At 46.4% G+C, this 19,594-nt stretch overlaps 1 protein-coding gene across 2 annotated transcripts in view; it reads right to left on the bottom strand.

Moving 5' to 3' along the window:
* Scrn1 (secernin 1) overlaps window positions 1-19,594 on the bottom strand; it is a 63,177-nt gene that overhangs the window by 4,592 nt on the left and 38,991 nt on the right. For both annotated transcript variants that reach the window (XM_032906461.1, XM_032906462.1), the window contains exons 4-7: window positions 16,670-16,872; window positions 14,062-14,256; window positions 9,948-10,113; window positions 1,940-2,120 (exon numbers count right to left, since the gene is read on the bottom strand). In XM_032906461.1, coding sequence (XP_032762352.1) covers window positions 1,940-2,120; window positions 9,948-10,113; window positions 14,062-14,256; window positions 16,670-16,872 — 745 coding nt within the window. The remainder of the gene's footprint in view (window positions 1-1,939; window positions 2,121-9,947; window positions 10,114-14,061; window positions 14,257-16,669; window positions 16,873-19,594) is intronic.

Here is a 19,594-nt window from a genome sequence, read left to right as displayed (position 1 = left end):
TTCCATTTGATTGTAACTATACCCTGGTTCTTCACCTTTTAAATATAAGACATAACTTAGTCTTCATTGTATGGACCCTAAGTTAAGAAATGCAGAATTTTTAAAGAGAACTTGTACTTTTAAAGTATTGAAAAAATTCTGAATCAGGGTCTCTCCAGTCCTAGTCTTAGCTGTCTTGGAACTTGCTAGGTAGAGAAGGCTGGCCTTTAACTCGGAGACCCACCTGCCTCTGTCTTCTGAGTGCTGGAATTGGAAGGTGTGCACCACCACATTTGGCTGAAGTATTGAAATGTATAAAGACTTAGTATTTGTGAAGGTGAACTGTGTTTCATACCGTGACATTTACGTGAAATCTTAAGACTCAGCCAACCCGGAAGGTGGGAAGTCTGTGGGGGATTCTCTTGATTAACAGTTGACCTTGGAAGGCCTGACTTACTATGAACGAGTCCACACCACCCTTGGGCAAGTGGTCATAGGATATATTAAAAAGCAGGCTGAGGAAGCATGAGGCACAAGCCAGTTAGCACCAATTCCTTCATGGCCTCTGGTCCAGTCTCTGCCTCCCAGCTCTTCCTGTGCACTCCTGCCTGGCTTCCTTCAGTGATGGATTGTGACCCAAATAAAAGCTTTCCTCTAAAGCTGTTTCTGATCATGGTATCTTCCACAGCAGCAGAAAACAAATTACAACGGTGTGGTTTAAGTGTGTACAGTACACATGTACAAATGTACATACCTGTACATATGCATGTTCTATGCACTCAAGCAGAGGCCAGAAGAGGATGTCAGGTGTCCCGCTCCACCTTAGGACCTCAAATCATGGCCTCTCACCGAGGCTGGAGCTAAGCTGGTGACCCAGAAGCCCAAACAATCCTCTTTTTCTCCGATCCCACAGCACTATCTGTGGCTCTGGCTACAGGCTCATACAGTTAGGCCCAGCCTTTTACGTAGGGGCTGAGGATCCCAGTGTAGATCCCAGCCCATGCTGGCACAGCAAGCCTACCTAGCCATTCCTCTAGCCCAAGTCATTACCTCTAAAATCCTTTTCAGATAACCATAGTGCTAAATGTAAGGAAATCGGGGCACAGAGATGGCTCAGCACTTAGGGGTGCATAGTGCTCTGCAGAAGACCTGAGTTCAAATCCCAACATTCATGTTGAGCTTCTTACAACTGTGGATAGGTACAAATCTTAAAGAGAAAATGAAGCGTGTGCACCAACTTATCTGGAGACGGTTCTTTCCCTCAGGACAGCTTAGGCCTGTGAAGAGTGGTGATGCGAGTGGGGGAACATCTGACAGCCACATTCTGTGAAGATTCACCACTGATGGCTCCTGGGGGCATTTACTGGGTGCTAGGGAACACTAAGGGTTTTTCTTCATTGAGTTGATGTCTCATAACTTTATTAACCAAAGCTTTTCAGGTACAACAGTTGTACTCTGTGAGATTATTTAAAAAAAAAAAAAAAAAGTACTGGAACTTGAAAATCTTGTTATTGGATAATAATAGAATACCCGTGGCATAGAAGCTACTTTTTAAGCACATTTGAGAGTGGAGCTGTTTTGCCCACTCAGACAGTGAGACCCCAAAGTTCACACCACTTTGGAGCCGTTAACTGTTTAGAAATGGCGTATGACCGATTCCACACAGTACAGATTTTCACCTCCAAGGGTACACAAAGATTTGAGATTGTCAGTCTCTGACGCTCGGAGATTAGCAGCAGATGAGAAAGAGGTTGTCAGCCCTCTGCATTCAGAGTAACAGTGAAAGCAGAGGCTTTGTTTTCTTTGGTTTCAGAGGGGTTGGTAGGAAAGTTAACATCTACACTATCTTTCTGAAAGAGACCAGTCAGGCTAGAGAGGAGAGAGGTGCGTGTGCCAGTCACCTCGCTGTCTCCTTTCTCACTGACCTCCACCACCCTCCCTTGACCTCCTTCGGGCTCACCTGGTCGCTCTCGATGACAGCACGTGCCCACTCATGTGCCTTGTACAGCTCGTGCCGCCGGTCTGGCTTCTCCTGGAACCGAGGTTCCTTTTTGGCTGGGTCATCGTCCCCAAAACAGGGCGACTGTGCTTTGGGGACAAGTTTTACATCATCAACAAAGATGAAAGGCTTGAATATGGACCTAGAGAGAAAAGAGAACTGTGTCAGGCAGACTGGGCTTGGTGTCTGGGGTATCCAGGGTTGAGCCTAGTAAGGCAGGTGAGTGAGACACAGAGCTGCACATCTAGTTACCATTTCAGGGGTTGGGGATTTAGCTCAGTGGGAGAGCACTTGCCTAGGAAGCGCAAGGCCCTGGGTTCGGTCCCCAGCTCCGGAAAAAAGAACCAAAAAAAAAAAAAAAGAACAGCAGGTAGTTACCATTTCAGTAACACTAACAACCGTTTACGAAGGCCGATGTTGAAACAGACTTTTGATACTCTAAGAAGGCGATCAGAGAAGCCTCTTTTTGTTGGCAAAGAAGAGCAGGTAGACACAGTGTTCCAGGACAGGGCAGAATAAGCCATGCATTTGAGTCAAAAAGAGGGCTACTCATTTCTCTCCTGGGAAGACAGTGGGTTTTGCTATTGATCTTAAGGGTCTATCTTTGAAAACTCTTTGAAGTATCTCAGACTAAGATAACATCAGCTAAGCTCAGAGGCCTCTGAGGGGACATGACCGGACCACAGAAGCCTGTTTGTCCAAGAGCTCATGCTGACCCAGCAGGCGGCTGATGCCTCCTCCTCTGTCTGACGCCCACTCTCCTGGCGGAATGAGTATATATCTTAGAGGAAGTGCGGATTGGGGGCTCCTGCACACATACCCTTGCACATAGTGGGTGCACATCACACAAATACACGTACACACTGTAACGTGATCAGGCATATAAAGAGGTGAGAGACACTCGCAATTGACCAATAGCCACACCCGAAGAACACAGTGCTTGGACAGAGGGGCGATTCTGGTAGACATCATGAGGTCACTTATAATAATACCAAGAGAAAATGGACCCTTCGTGCTCTGTGGTTTACATTTTTCCTCTGCTCTCAATGGCCCACTTCAAGAAGCCATGAAGGAGTTAAAAGTGAGCTGAAACACTGACTCCCTTAGCTCTGGGATATATGGGTACAAGGCAGCCACAGCTCCCTTGCTATATGCTATGCAAACAGTTGTGGACGCTATGACTTGAACAGGAACATGAACAAACACCCTTGGCACCAAGCTATGACCTAAGTCCCTGGACTCGCAGCACCAACACCTCTCAGAGCCCTGGACTCGGCCCTGTCCTGTTGAATCCGAATCCGAATTTAGCATGGCCTGAGGGAACCCATACTCTCAAAGACCGAGGGACACTGAGTGGGCGTTGTGCTGACAAATGACCGCTAGATTAATTTTCTGAGGCCATGGTAGGAAAGAGAACTCAAGAGGGAGAAACACTGATCAGGACATGAAAAAGTAAGGCCCCAGGTTCCTTTAACCTGAAAACCAAAGGCACCGGAGCCAGGAAAGCCAGGGGGGCTGAACAAGGACAGGTGTCTGGGACTCTCCTGTCCTCTCAGGTGAGATATATATATGATAAAACAAACAAATTCTTAAAGAACTTACAAAAATGTAGAACACACACACACACACACACACACACACACACACACACACGAAAGAAACAGAAAACAAACAAAGCCAGTTCCAGTCTTTGGCCCTCTCTGCCAGGCAGTGCAACACATGTCAGATGAGGCTGTCCCCAGGGGCCCTTGTTCCTCATTCCCCAGCCATGACTAAAGGAAATCCCAGAAGAGAGGAAGCTACCTGTGGACAGAAGGAACACACTTCCGCTTCCTGCAGCCTTTTGCAAATAGATCTTTGCTTTTCTCTGCTGCTGACTGCTGGGCCTGAAAGAGGAGTTGCTGCAAAGCTGCAGCTGGCTACACCAACTTCGATTGCCTCCCAAGGGAAAGAGAAGGAGATGAAGGAAGAAGTGGGACACCATAGGCATCAGATTGCTGTCTTCGGGTTCCATTCAGCTGTCACCGCGGTAAGCCCTGCCCTGTCCCACAGGGCCAGCAGCACTTAGATGACTGTAGTCAGTGCATATGCTACAGCAGCCCTCTCTGGCTGGCACAGGGACCATTCTGCACACACCGTCCAAACACTCACCCAGGTCAGTACCGAGCAGAGCCAGTGACAGGCAGTCTGGGTGATGAGGCCTTGCAGCAGGGAGCTCCAGTCTCGTAGAACTGCTGAGGGACTGAGTGAAGGTCCCTTGAAAAGACTTCCCCCGTTCTCACAGACCCCAGGGCACAGCGTGTTCATCTGTCACCTGCTACCTCCTCGGTCCACCAAAAACTCAAAAGGGAGGAGAGATTGATTGGCTGAGAGCCCTGCCCTGCATACTGTGCTCTGACACACCGATCGCTGGGGAGGCCCCTGCCAAGGACCAAGCTGGTCATCCCAGCAGCTCTAAACCGGATGAGAACAGGAGGGGCAAGCAACTGGACAGAGGCTGGGAATGACAGTTTTGCTCTGCTTCTCAAATGGACAGAAGTCATGGCTGCCATCTCTCCCAGTCCCTGAACCTGTTCTGCTACCTTGGTGCCTTTCCATTTCTATTTCTATGAGACTTGCAAACTTGTGGATTCCAACTTCAGTAAGTTCATGCCACCCAGTCCTGACCTTCTCTATCTTATATACAGGGGAATTGAATAACATGTCAGAGCTCAGTATAATGTCAGTCTCCCTCACTACCTACTGCATGTGAAGTTCTCTAATGGTGATGTAAGGTGCCAGGTAGCTTTTCCAAGGCAAAGGGCAGCATCTGTTCAGTCTTCTCAACTACCCTTTCTATTGGGAAGAACAACAGTATCAACCAACCAGACCCCACACCCACAGAGCTCCCAGCGACTAAACCACTAACCAAAGAGTATACATGGAGGGACCCATGGCTCCAGCCACATATGTAGCAGAGGATGGCCTTGTTGGGCAACAATGGGAGGGAGGCCCTTGGTCCTGTGATGGCTTGATGCCCCTGTATAGGGGAATGCCAGGGAGGGGAGGCAGGAGGGAGTAAGTGGGGGAGCGCCCTCATGGAGGTAGGAGGGGAGATGGGATGGGGGTTTCTAGAAGGGAAACTGGGAAAGGGGATAACATTTGAAATATAAATAAAGAAAATATCCAATAAAAAAATTAAACACTAAATTTGAGCAAGTACTCATCATATTTGATACAGTCAAAGCTTCCCGTGTTCCTTTTATGGTCTGTAAAAAAAACATTAGCGTCCTCAACTGCTAAAAAATCTGAGACATCAATTTGTGGCCGAGGGTAAACTTGAGGCTATATAAGTTACATAAATAATAAAATATATGATGATAGTTATTGTAAATGGTAAGAATTGTTGCTAATAAATTGAAACTAAATGATTGTTTGAGTGATAACTGAAGAAATACTTGTCGAATATGTGGATCATCTGTACCTCTGGCCTATGTCCTACAAAGGAAATGTGCGGCCCTTAGCAGCTTGCAAACAGTCTAACGTTTTTGCCAATCTTTACTGCAAAGCACATCTGTGATTCTAAATAGATAAGGGCCTACCCAGGCATCTTTCCATAACAGAATCTCAGATAGCAACTTCTTCAATGTACTTCTATGAGTGTTTATGTCCACAGACAAGAAATGACTTGACCAAGGCCACACATCTAGGGGGTGTCAAAGCTGAAACTGCCTCTCTGAGTCAAGGCCATTCCTCCCAGACACTGGTCCAGGCCACATTGCTCCAGTGTTCCTGAGGGCCACACTGCTCCAGGTAGGAAGGAATGATCCCATTTCACACATGAGATGACTGAGGCTCACAGAGGCCAGTGCTTTGTCCAAAGTTAGATTCCAACTAAGTGGTTAAATTCATGTCTTCTAAATAAATATGAAGTCAGCTTCCCCTACTGATATATATATATATATATATATATATATATATATATATATATCTGTCCAAAGAACAGTCTGACCTCAAACACCCTTCTGTTCTTGCTGAAGATAAGACACTCCCCAAGCAGCCGTACTGGGAGGATCTTGTGACCAAAATCTCTGAGGGACAGGAGACACAGAAAGGAACAATGCAAAGTCTGTAGCTCAGATGAATCTTTTCAGCCACGAACCCATGAGGGAGGGGGGTAAGGGGGTGCTAGCCTAGAATAACTAGCTTCTCCAAAAATGTAGGCGTCTTTCTGAATGGCTCATCTGTGGTCGTATGGCAACATCACTCTAATGTTACATTCAACGATGAGCAGAATCACTCAGTGAAGGAGCTTATGTCACACGAGAGCACTGAGAAAGAGCACTACACAAGAAGGAGCACTGGGAAAGATCACTAGGAAAAGCACTGGAAAGGAGCACCGTACAGGAGCACCAGGAAGGAACATGGTGTAGAAGCACAGAGAAAGAGCACTATTCAGAAGCACTAGGAAAAAGCACCATACAGGAGCACTGGAAAGGGACATCGTCCAGGAGGAGCACTGGGAAAGAACACTATTCAGGAGTACCAGGAAGGAACACTGAATAGGAGCACTGGGAAGGAGAGCTGCACTTGTGGGGCACAGAATGACCCTGCAGCCAGTAGTCTAGAGCCAGAAGCTTGGAGGCATTTTGGAAGGTCAGAGGTGGGAGAGGGAAAGAAGAGGGGACTGGTATAGGAGGGACAAAGAATGAAACTGACAGGGCATGGGTGCCATTTGATCCAGTGGCTATGTATATCTATGCTGATGTGCCCTATGCACTAAAGGCCTCTTGTACTGACTTCCTCTAGGAACAAATAGGTGCCCTGTGCAGCTGACAATCGGAGCCAATCCACGAGGGGCGCTCTGTTCCTTCTGTCAGCATGATCTCTCAGGTTAAGGTGACTCTGTTCTCCCTGTCAGCTTCCTCATCCTATAGCTTGAGTCCACGTAGGTTTGCCTACATGCTGTCCCAGTCCCTCTGAGAAATGACCTCTGATTTCTGGTGTTTGCCCACCTCTGTGGTGTGAACCCTCTCTCTTTAGCCAATTTAGAACCCCACCAAGACGTCCCAGCGCATGGGCTGGCAGAGATGAGTGAGCACAAGTTCTCTGGCTGCCACACACTCCAAAAACTCTACACTTGACAGTCTGAAAGAACCAAGGTCCTTCTCTAAACAGCCTTTCCCTCCAAATCTGTCACATCAGGGGAGCATCAACAAGTACTATCTCAGGAAATGGCTCCTGCTGGTCACAGCCTGTTCCCCAAAGCCATCCAGCGCCACTTGATCAGTAGGAGAGTAGCCTGTTGACTCAGCAGAGGCGTAATGTGGTAAAATTTGTCTCTTCAGTAAACATGATTAAAAGGCCTTTCCCTCGAGCACTCAAACACATTTTCTTTCACTCTCAAATGTCCATGGTGCCTCGCACATGATGGGAGCAGGAACAGAGGGTGGAGGGCTGAAGGGAAGAGTCAGGTGTGAATTAGGCGTTCCAAGACCTATAAATGAATGTGTGGGACTTGCTAGAGAGGGACCCAAGCGTGCAGAGCCTGCCCATTGTTCCTATTATGGACTGGGAGGAGCAATTTATATATTATGATCAGAGTCTACTGCTCAGAAATCAGTGTCTCGAAACAGCTCTGCATTTCAATAGTAACGTAAGTCAGCTGAGATCGCTCTAATTTATTACCTGGAAAAAAAGCCCAGGAGCAGGTAATTACACTGCCTGCTGACAAAAGACAGAATGTTCAGCATGCCCAATTACAGAGACGCACAGAATGAAAGTTAACTGCAGTTCTGAGCCACAGACAGCGACATGGCCCATTTCGCCGTGCAAGACAAAGCTGAACTGTCTTCTCAAAGGACTGTAATCTGCTACGAGGTCTTTCCAATTAATTTAACCATGAATAATTTTCTTATAAAACTACTTTCAAGTTTCCATTTAGTACCAGAAGGCAATTTCACAATTCATTTCTATAATTGGATTAAGCAGCCTGCTTCAACCTGAGCAATTGTATTCCTTTCTCTGGGTGTTCGGGTGAGAATAAGTCTCATATCCTAAGCCAAGTTAGCGTGGGACCTCAAGACAGGACAATGGACCGTGGCAGTCAGACCTGTTACTTAGAAAAACTATTTTCCTTAAAAAGTAATGTCTGTCCATGTTGGCAGAACACTTCAGGCTGACACAGAGCTCTCGCTGCTCCTAGGGGCCCACAGAGCCCTTGGGAGGCAAGTCTTAGCCTATAGGAGGGGGTCTAGATACAAAGAGGTGTGAAAAACGGGATCTGCTAGGCCAAAACAAGGAGAAAGGTAGAGATAAAAATCAAGACTGAGCAGATGGCATGGGGGAGGATCATCGAGAGAGCGTGCCAAGTGCAGAGTGAGAGACACCAGGAGGGACCAGCAGCAGGACCAAGAGCTTGGTGCATAGGAGGTCGGGAAGGGACTGACAGAAACCTGATCACCAGCCTCATATACAGGAAGCTGCACACCCAGCCAGTTCTGGGGCTTCCGGCCTGTGGTGTGGGAGACTGATGAAGTGGAAAGGGAAGAGGAGGGTTAGGAAAGAAAAGAGGGAAGGGAAGACAAGGTGAGGGAAGGAGCAGGGCAAGGGAGAGAAAGGTAGGGAAGGGAAAGAGAGGGAAGGAAGGAAGAGAGGGAAGAGAGGGAGGGGAGGAAAGGGAGAAGAGGGGAGGGAAGGAAAGGCTATGCCTACTTAAAATGTTGGTTTGGATTTTGCGTCTACTGAATCCCATCTTTCCACAGTCACCTTGTGTGTCTAGGGCTTGGTTTCTTCCCCTGTGAGGTTCTGGCCCTGAGTGTCTCATCTATCCCACCCTTTTCCACGAACACACACCATCCCTAGTTACTCAGCAGGCACGAATGTTTGATATGTAGTAAGTGCCTGGCAATTTGTCATTCGGATATAAAAGAACTACTTCAACTGTGCACTGTCAGAAGTATCAATGGTGTTGGTAATAGCTTAAAAATAAAGCTGTGGTGGAAGCGGGGCTTCAGTCATCTGAAACAATCTCTAGGAAAGGAGGAAGGTGTAGCCATTGCTCCATATTCCTGGCACTGTAGGAGGAAAACGTGTCAGCCACAAAAGGACTAGAAATTAATAGCAGTGGGTTCTTCGGCAGCAAATCTAACAGCTTAATAACCGACACTCAAACAATGCTCAGGGTTTCCACTAACGAGACACCTGAAAACACTAGAGAGTCGCTTGGAAGTTTTCCCAGGAAGGCAGGTTCCGGGGTTCACCTCCCACATTCTGTTGGGGTAGGTTCGGGTCAAGGTGTCTGTATTGTTCAGACTGTCCTCATGTGCACAGGTTTAGAAACCTCTGGCTGGTTGGTCCTAAGAGACACAACCTGTGTCTGCATGCCTGAATGCTGCCAGGGAGAAGGGCCACTGTCCGCCTGGCACCAAAGGATGCTCCTTATAAATAATCACCAAGCCTACTGTGAAGTATTAGTTTGTCTCATTTCATCTGCTCAACAATACAAAGGCGGGGGCAGGGCTATCCCATCTTAGTGAGGCGAAGTGCTTGCAACTGCTAGGTGGTAGGGAGAGGATTCCAAACCTAGCTGTCCCTCCTAAAGGGTGTGCCCACAGTACTGAGCAGTACTGTCTCCCCGCTGACGTGGGCAGAAAGCAGCTCCCCAGACACAATGTCAAAAGAGTAGCAGGTGCTTCCGTCTATACCAGCCCTGGACCATTTTGCCCAGGACCTCGCAAGAGTTACAAAGAGAACTCTTTGTAAACCGTGGGCATCCCTGTATCTGCTCCTTACTGCCTTCTGTGCATCCTTGCATCTCCATCTATGACACACGCTTGGCCCGTGATCTATACTCAGCAGTAATAACTGTGTTCCATTACTGAACATTATGTGGCTTTAGCCCAGCACCCCAGGCTAAGGACTGAGAAATACCACTTAAATATCCAAGGGAAGGGTATGGTCAGGAGTATATGACATGTTTCAGACGAACCTGGAAGGATCTGGGGTCCCAGTGAAGTAGTGGATGCACGGTGAACTTCTGTTCTGAGGCAGGACAGACACTATACTGGCTGTGGTGAGGAAAGACTCAGAATCTATGCAAACGCCACTGGCTTTATCTCGTAAGATGTTAATCATCGTCTGCACCGTGATGCTTTCTGAGAGAGAGAGAGAGAGAGAGAGAGAGAGAGAGAGAGAGAGAGAGAGAGAGAGAGAGTAAATATAACCGTGTAACTGTGAAGATTACCAACCAAAACTGATTCACTTGTCACTTTTTAACTAATAAATTCCCTGAAATCATACCTGAGAATATAACTTCTCAACTACTGAATGTAATTCCCAGTTGCTCTGGTGACTAGGTTTGGCCACGTGACAAACTCTGGCCAATGGGAGATGAGCAGAAATGGTATATGCACATCTCTGGGCACATCCGTGTTCTGTTCTTCACTTTTTCCTTCTGCCTCCCTGCTGACTGGGACAGGCCAACAAGTGGTTCACAAACTGCAGCCCAGTGCTGAGCAGACAAATCCCCTGAGCTGCCTCTCCACAGAGATGCTGATATGGGAAAGAAAGCGCTTCTGTTTCTTTAAGCCACTTCATTCAGATCTGTTTGTTATATCTTTACTTTTACCTCAGCTATTCCAATAACTGAACAGACAAACACATGAAACTGCGCGAACCCTGTATGCGGCCCTCCACACCCTCAGCCTCGTGCCTGCTTGTCATCCAGGGTAAGTGTACTATCTGAAGAAGGACCACTCTGCCGTGTGAACGACACGCGTCAGCACGTAGAGCGCTCAGGCTTCAGGACTCCTCAATGTAAATTCAGATGAGTGGACTGTGTCTCTGATTGCATGTAATCCCACTCCGACAGAATCTCCTCTGGTTATGAACAGTCTTAGAATATGAATAGTCTATAGAACAGTCTTTCAGCTGACTGTGCTTATTCAAGCCTATAAGCTGAAACAGGGGGAACACTACAGTGTTAGTGCCAAACCAGCCTGAGCTACAAGGAAACCTTTCTCAAAAAACAAAATAAAGAAAACATGGAACTGTGTGGAGAAGCAGTTGGCCAACCGTGGGTGGAGTCCAGGTTTCAGACTGGAACCTGCGATAAAGTTCCCGGAGTACCAAAACCAGGTGTGCAAGCTCACAACCCCACTCTCAGTCTGTGTGCACAGAGACAGAAGCAAACAGGAAGAGGGCTCTTCGCTACGATGCACAGCCTAGCTGCAAATTCCTGTTTACATTTTACACAAAATATTAGCAAGGTTTTTTATTTCTTCACCTACCCCGTGTCCCAACTTCCTGTCTCCTGAGTTGCTATCATATTGAACCCATCTCTAACACGTTGTCAATATCTCTGTCATCTGCGTTCTGTTTCTTCCTTTGCTTCGCCCCCATCCCCATCCTGCAGGTTCCCACCCTGGACTGTGCAGGTGGCGCCCCCTGGAGTTATAATACTCCTCCATCCTCTGCTTCCGGCTAACCAGTGCGGATTTAGGGTTGGTGTTTGAGCATCCCTCCTTTTGTTTTAGCTTAAAATTTTTGTAGTTTTTTTCATGAAGCTCCCACTTAAAATGAATACTTCTAAACCTATCTGTGTAACACGCTGTCGTGTTTTGTTTGTTTGGATTTTCGTTGTCATTTTGTTTGTTTAGTTTTGCTATAGCTGAAAGTCTCAAAGCATTAGTCTTCATCAAAGATCAGAAAATGTTTTCTTAAAGAACCAGATAGAAGACATGTTAAGCCTTGGACCCTGTGTTCTCCACTACACTCTACTCACAGCAACTTCTCGGCTTCACCATTGGTGGCCACAGGCAGTTCAGGATGGAACCAGTTTGTGCCGGAGTTTAAACCTGGCATGTCCTCCAAAGGTCATTCGGAAGGTCTCGTCCTCAGGCTATGATACTATTGTGAGGGCCTCATAATATGAGGAGTGTGAATTTGTTGGGGGTGTGGCCTTGAGGAGACTCTGCCCAACCCCCATTGCATCCTGGCCATCATGAAATAAGCAGCTTCGTCAACATTCTTCAGCTACCATGATTCCTGTTCCCATTTCAGACCCAAAAGCAACAAAGCAACTGATTCACAGTTTTCTGAATCCATAACTCAAAGCAAACTTTTCCACCCGAAATTTTATCTTAGGAATTGTATTATAGTGATAAGAAAATTGAGTGGCATAATAAAAACTTTATTTACAAAAGAAGCTGTTGTTAGAGAATATACGTTGCAGTCATTAATTCTAAACGATCAAGTTTGATTGACAGATATGTATGTCAAAATAGCAAATAGTTCCACCTCACACCAGTCAGAATGGCTAAGATAAAAACTTAGATGACAGCAGATGCTGGCGAGGACGTGGAGAAAGAGGAACACTCCTCCATTGTTGGTGGGGTTGCAAACTGGTACAACCACTCTGGAAATCAGTCTGGAGGTTCCTCAGAAAATTGGACATTGAACTACCTGAGGACCCAGCTATACCTCTCTTGGGCATATACCTAAAAGATGCTCCAACATATAACAAAGACACATGCTCCACTATGTTCATAGCAGCCTTATTTATAATAGCCAGAAGCTGGAAAGAACCCAGATGCCCTTCAACAGAGGAATGGATACAGAAAATGTGGTACATCTACACAATGGAGTACTACTCAGCTGTCAAAAACAATGACTTCATGAAATTCATAGGCAAATGGAATGAACTAGAAAATATCATCCTGAGTGAGGTTACTCGATCACAGAAAAATACACTTGGTATGCACTCATTGATAAGTGGATATTAGCCCAAAAGCTGGAACTACACAAGATGCAATCCACAGTCCACAGGAAGCTCAAGAAGAAGGATGACCAAAATGTGGATGCTCCCACTCCTTCTTAAAAAGGGAAAAAAATATCCATAGGAGGGTATATGGAAGCCACTTTTAGAGCAGCAATTCAAGGAATGGCCATTCAGAGCCTGACCCACATGTGGCCCATATATATACAGCCACCAAAACTAGATAAGATTGATGAAGCTAAAAAATGCATGCTGAAAGGGACCAGATATAGATCTCTCCTGAGAGACACATCCAGAGTATGTCCAATACAGAGGTCAATGTTAGGAGCAAATCATTGAACTGAGAATAAGACCCTGTTTAGGGGAATTAGAGGAAGGATTGAAAGAGCTAAAGGGGCTTGCAACCCCCTAAGAATAACAATGCCAACCAACCAAAGCTTCCAGGAACTAAACCACTACCCAAAGACTATACATAGACTGACAAAGGGCTCCAACTGCATATGTAGCAGAGAACAGAAGGGGCACCAGGAGAAGGGGAAGCCCTTGGTCCTGCCAAGGTTGGACCCCCAGTGCAGGGGAATATGGGGAGGGCAATAAGGGGGATGTATGGATGTGTAGGGGGAATACTCGTATGGGGGAGGGGAGGGAATGGGGGCTTATGGACAGGAAACTGAGAAGGGGAATAACGTTTGAAATGTAAGTAAAGAAATATATCTAATAAAAAAATTTAATCCCAAAAATAAAACAGAAAAACAAAACAAAACAAAAAAGACAGCAAATAGAAAATGTGACCATTATAGGTCTGGGGGAGGGGTGTCTATTCATGCATATAAACAAGAAGCAATCCGTTCAATACATCTGCCTAAATATGGATTCTTAATCAGAATTTAGTAATGCGTGGTGGCACTGCTGTATGCCCCAAACAGGTTATAAAGAGAACTCAGTTCAACAGCCCAATGCAGAAGTTCATGGAAGAAAGTAGTACTCAGGCCCAGTGAGAGGATCCCAAAATGAGTAGAAGGCTTATCCTGCAGGCTTAGTAGGAGAAGCAGGGTTCTTCCAAGTTTCTGAAGTTCTAGAGGTGACTCCAGTATCACAAAGGATCCCATGAGAACAGCCGTGTTCGCCATCAATAGAAATAAGCAACCCTTCCACGTTCCTACAAGTGTAGCAGCTGCATGCAGCCATGTGCAAGCTGTCTCCTTGCTCCTGTCACCAGGAAGAAGGCGCAAGTACCCGTTTAACATGCAAGGCTTATTCTCAACCCCTCCTCCGTGTCCCTCCTCCTCTGTGTCCCCCCTCCAAAGTTCGGAGCAGATTAACTTACCTTCTTGCTTTTCTAAGCTGTCTTTGCCTGCACAGCAGTCCAAATGGTCATCGGCGGGAGAAAAGACCTGGGCAAAATTGAATTCATCCTCTCCCGTCCACCAGCCTTGACTCTGAGCATAAGTCCTGAGTTCTGGGTGTTCTTCATCCATCTTAGTAGTGAGTGAAAGGTGATTGCAAATGCACCTCACTCCCTCTGCAAAGAGCCCAACGCCTGGTTAGTGGAAGGAACCCAAGACTACAGGGAGGAATCAGTTCCATTTCTGAGGAGAGAAAAACACAAAATCCTTCATCCTCCCTCCAGGAGACATCCAAAAAGGTTCAGCCTGACTCCATTGGATTATTACAGCTGAGATGGATGTCAGATTTACTGATCTTAAGTTCACAAACAAAATGAAACGCTCATGGCCCTTCATTTTGACTAAAGAAACTCCAAGCATGCGTGGTTACAGGGAAATTGAACAGGTCTTTGAAAGGACTTCTCAGGAGACTCAGTCTATATATGACTTCTTTACAGGGATACTCCACAAACTTCACAGCTTCCTCCTCCCCAGGAACACTTCTGCCATCCCCACCCCCACCCCCACACAACCAGACACATGAAGGGTGACTTGGTCCCTAAGCTTTAAGGTGTTGTCTAGACTGCAGGGTCTAGGTTCCCATTGCTAATTCAAAAGGGCTGTTCCCAGAGGAGTCTCCCAGGGACCATGTTGAGCTTCCAAATTATTGGAAAAAGGAATAAGAAAGAAAGACGAGGCTATCTTAGAGCTCTTACTGCCTGAATCCCACTACAGTAGAGCCCTTTCAGCCTGAATCTGGGAGCCTTGAAGTCAAATCATCTGGACTATTTTCCCAGGATGCCTTGCTTTGATGATTTATACCTCCAAACTATGCACTCCTGACTGAGAGGCTCTGGTCATTGATCATTCTTTTTTTCCCCCCAAAGGGTATCAGCCATGTAAAACTCTAATTAAGCAACAGAAAACAGTTATGATAAAAAAAAAAGTGATATTGGGACCATTTATACTAAGCTATTCAAAGAAAGAAATGTTCTTGAGTATGCCACAGAGGTTATTTTCCTAGAGGGCTGGTTTATAGTAAACACTTGTTTCTTAAGAATCAGAATGGAGAGCACAGAGTTCAGTAACTCCCACCACTGTGAATCGAGTGCTGCTGAGGTCAGAGAACATGAAACTGACGATGGAAAAAAACGGCTGTTTGAAAAAAAAAATGTTTAGTGAAAAACAATACTCGTTTTGTAGAGGTGGGCCTTTGTAAGCGATGCTTTGAAGGACGCCCTGCTTCTGAATGCAGTTACAGATCAAAAAGTCTTAGATTCTACTTAAAAGCAACTGCACTGCTTTGAAACACAGCCCTTCTGCTCTTCTGAGAGAGCCATTTGATAGCATCACTTTGTCTTCGAAGGGTTTGTGTAAAGGAGTTTTAAGTTCCCGTCGGGGAAGGGGAGCTGGAGGTCTGAGGGTGGGGAGGAGTGAAACTTTTGTTCTGCTAACCCTCTAAGATCAGGGATCATGCACAGACCCTGAGAGATAGGCTCATGGAGGTAGGCAAACTCCCTGACCGCTCTGCTAGCCTGGTCCATACCGTGTGAAAATGAGAGGACGCAGTCTTCACGCACACAGAGAACTGGCCTACCCTCTTGTTCTCAGCAGGGTGGCTTTGTACATGGACCATGCTAATCATGGGTGAGCCTCTGTCCCTGGAACCTGTGCACAAAAACAGGTTTGACGCCCAGTGACTGTCAAGATCTAGCTAAGGTCAGATTTGGTTCTGATTAAACACTGGGGTAGCAAACGGATTTCATATGTAATGCCTTTCATAATTAGCTGGTTAAAGGCTTCATAGTGAACTCGGCTGAACAAAAGTATGCAGTGGTGTAGAGGTCAAGAAGATGACAATGTGTTGATGGACTAGCCAGACATCCCCAGAACTTGGTAAGGGAGACTGCTGATGCATGTGGTATGTATTTATCATCTTGTCGCAGGGAGTGCAAGGGGACCCCCAATGACCAGTTTCCTGTGGAGTTATGTAGGAATTTCGGAAGCCCTTTAGCCAATTCTAGAACTCTATCCCATTGGGAGTCTGAGGGAGAGCCCTGGGGTGGTGGTACACTGTCTCCACACTGAACCAGAAACAAGAAGCAGTATGAACTAGAGGGGCGCTTCCCACGTAGATGGCCAAGTCCATGATGCCCTCCTAGGGATGGAGTCTCAGACATGTGACCTGGTTGGCACCCAGTGGCACTCAATAGTCCCTAGAGACCCAAGTTTCTATTTTAGAGGATGAGTCTAAGCTTAAGCAGCTATGGAAGTGACAAGAGGTTTGTTGACTTACTATGATTCAAGATTCCTCGTTCTCTTGCCCAACCCATAGTCATGGTTTATAGTTACAACTAGAGATGTCCAAAAAGCAAGCAGGAAGTGTAGAATTAATTAAGGTACTTGGCAGGAAAGGCATACCTAAGCCTGAAGGGGATGCACAGAAGATACTGCACAGCAGCACAGCTCTTCTGGGCCAGCCCAGCATATCAGACCAATATCCTCTCAGCCCGTCCTACCCTTAAAACTCCAGATTCTGTACCCCCTCACCTGTGATTCTCTCAGCAGCCCAATACTTCCCTACAGTCTCCAGCACCCAGGCTTCGTCACGATCCACCAGCAGATATGCACTTTGGAAGCTATGGCAGGAATGGGCATCTTCATAATAATTTCCACCTTGTCCATGCTCATCCAATAAGGAGACGATGATGTCTAAGGCTTCTTTAGCTGTTGTCCCTCGTTCTAAACCAAGCCTGAAGGAAATCATAAGCACACCTCCGTCACTTCAGGCCACATGATCATTACCATAGCAAAGGAAGACTGGGACACGTGCCACATCGGGAAAGATGCCAATACATACAAACATGTTAAATATTCAGACCAATATATGAACTACTTAGTAGTACTTAACTCAGAATGCCTCTTGTAACACAGCCAATTAAAAACTGTAGAAATGTGTTCTTCTGTCTTTAGATTTGATTGCCTTTCGTAAGAATAAAAATCTCATGGGCCAGGGGCTGCGTCCTCTATACTCACAGCTCGTTCTTGCTCTTGGCTCACTGTATAACTGTCCAGTTCAGCTCTAGGTTGGTTTTTTCCTCCTGGCTACTGCCCTAAGAAAAAGGAAATCTCTCAAGCTTGGATCAACGGTTATTCTCCAGTGGGTATTTTGGGTACTGTTAAAGCCTACTTTGTGTGTCTTTGAAGTTCATGTTGAAAACCTAACACCGATGAGTTGGTATTATGCAGTGGGTCTTCTGGAAGATGATGAAGTCATGGGAGTGACATCATCATGAGTGCCAATAGTGTCCTTTATAAAAGAGGCTTCCTTGGAGAGCTGCCTTGCCTCCTTCCACCATTGAGGGACACAGTAAATAGGTGCTGTGTATGAATCAGAATGTATCCACATTAGACACTAAATACTGGTACCTTGATCTTGGACTTCCTTGTTTCAAAAACTATGCACATACATTTCTGTTGTCTATAACGCTCCCATTTAAGGTGTTTTGGTACAGCATCCTATAGTACACTGAGAAAACTGGTTCTAAGTGTTCGGTTGCCAGCCATTGTCCTCTAGGCATATAATTTGCTCAGAGTTCTCATTAGGAACGGGTTACATAGGACTGGTTCTTTCCCTACGTACCTCCCTCCTACATATCAGGCTGCCTCAACTGTTGTCCTTTGCAGCATCAACTATCAAAAGAACATAGACTCCGCCTAAGGTGAGCCCGACATGTTCTTTCCCCAGCCTTATCAGTGAATCAGCCTGTCAAGGAGAGTCCAGACACTTCCTTCTGCATGACCTTGGACAGCCTGCATAGCAGACGTGAACCTCAGCTTTATACCATCTCTAAAAAGTGTTAAGGTCACCAGGGTGTTATAAGACAACAAACATGAAAACACACACCCCTAAATGGTGGAGCCATGCCAGTAAACATCCCCTTCAGCAGGTGGAATGCGGTGGCCCAGAAACTCAGAGAGCACAGTGCTCCAGCTCTTGCTACGCTACTCAACAGCAATATGGCCTTAGTCATGTGACCTTTCTAGCTGTTTGTCCTCACACTGGCAATATGCACACACTACCGCCTCCTCGAGCTGAGGTGACAGACAGTGGCACACGAGGTGCACGTCGTCCCTTCCTCCATCCTTCCAGTTGGACTGTTACTCTGCTCATGGTCGCTCACGTCTTAGAGCAGATGACAGAGCTACTTAGGTGGAGGTGTAATCCGTCCTTGATAAATCCATGACTTGCTTGAGAAGTAATGACTGTTTAAAGTCTCTCAGCTGAATGTGTCTTAAGGCTGGGCTGTCACGGAGAAGAAAGGATAATACAGCTGCAAGCTGTAGACTGAGCCCCGCAATTGGCTTAACGTTCATGGTCAGAGCATCCCATACCAGTTCACCTGACAGGGTTCCTTTCAGGCTTATTTAGGAAGACTTGATGGCAGAGCCTAATTTACAACGCTGAGCCTTAAAAGAGTAATGAGAGAAAACCCTGAGCTGTGGAAATTCACAAACAGGGTAGCTGGGTTTCAAACAGTTGTCTGAGAACTCCCCCTCTCAAAGGCAGCGCGCTATCCCTCTGTCACGAATAAAGAGAACGTTCTCACTGAAATCTACATTAAGTACATTTCCCTGTGTCGAAGCCATCACCTCCTAAAAGGAGGGACATGTCAAAGATTTGGAGCAAAGTCTTTTCCGGGGTCTTCGGACACAATGCCTCATGTGACCCCAGGCCTCTGCGTGTAACTGACCCACAGCAGCATACTTCAGGATCATACAACAGTGGCTGGTGCAATAGTCTTCGGAGAATTCCTGTTCTGTAGATTCTAGTGCGCATGTCCGCTGCCATCCACCCAAGCTCTGTACCTGTACTTTTCCTCCATCCCGAAATGCAGGTAGGGGTCTGACTTCACTGCTCCTCAGATCAGCACCATGGGCTAAATGCTATCTATGCCTCTAACCCACGTGACGATCCCCAGCTGCCGCCTGGTCATGGGATGAGGATAGAATTGCCCATGCCACAGTAAAAGGTGGGCAAGGACACTGGGACTTCACACACTCCTCCTGAGCTCAAGAGAGGCAGATGAATCCCAAGTCACTGGGCAGGAGGACATCACTGGGCATCCTAAGGCACGTTTTCAAGCAATCCCCTCCCATTCTTACCTCCTGGATGGGTTCAGTACACATTTTCCAAATGAAACAAGAGTGTTTCTGACCCAATGCCTAAGTTGACTTAGTGGCTGTGCCTTAGCCTAACAAAGACCAGGACAGAGATGGCTTGGAAGGATCCAGGTTAATCTCATGCAAACATCTACAACCTTCCAAAGTGCTTTGACTAAGTTGTTCTGGCTCTGAGAGTTAGATGCTCCTGAATTCAATTCTGGGTTTTGTGAGAGGGAATAAAATATGAGGCTCATGGCCTGAAAGACCTCGTCAGACAGCACCCGCACTTTGGTTTAGGAATCTGCCCGC

Source organism: Rattus rattus, chromosome 6 (assembly GCF_011064425.1).
Source record: "Rattus rattus isolate New Zealand chromosome 6, Rrattus_CSIRO_v1, whole genome shotgun sequence".
NCBI classification, from domain to species: domain Eukaryota; kingdom Metazoa; phylum Chordata; class Mammalia; order Rodentia; family Muridae; genus Rattus; species Rattus rattus.
This window is presented reverse-complemented; position numbering and strand designations above follow the sequence as displayed.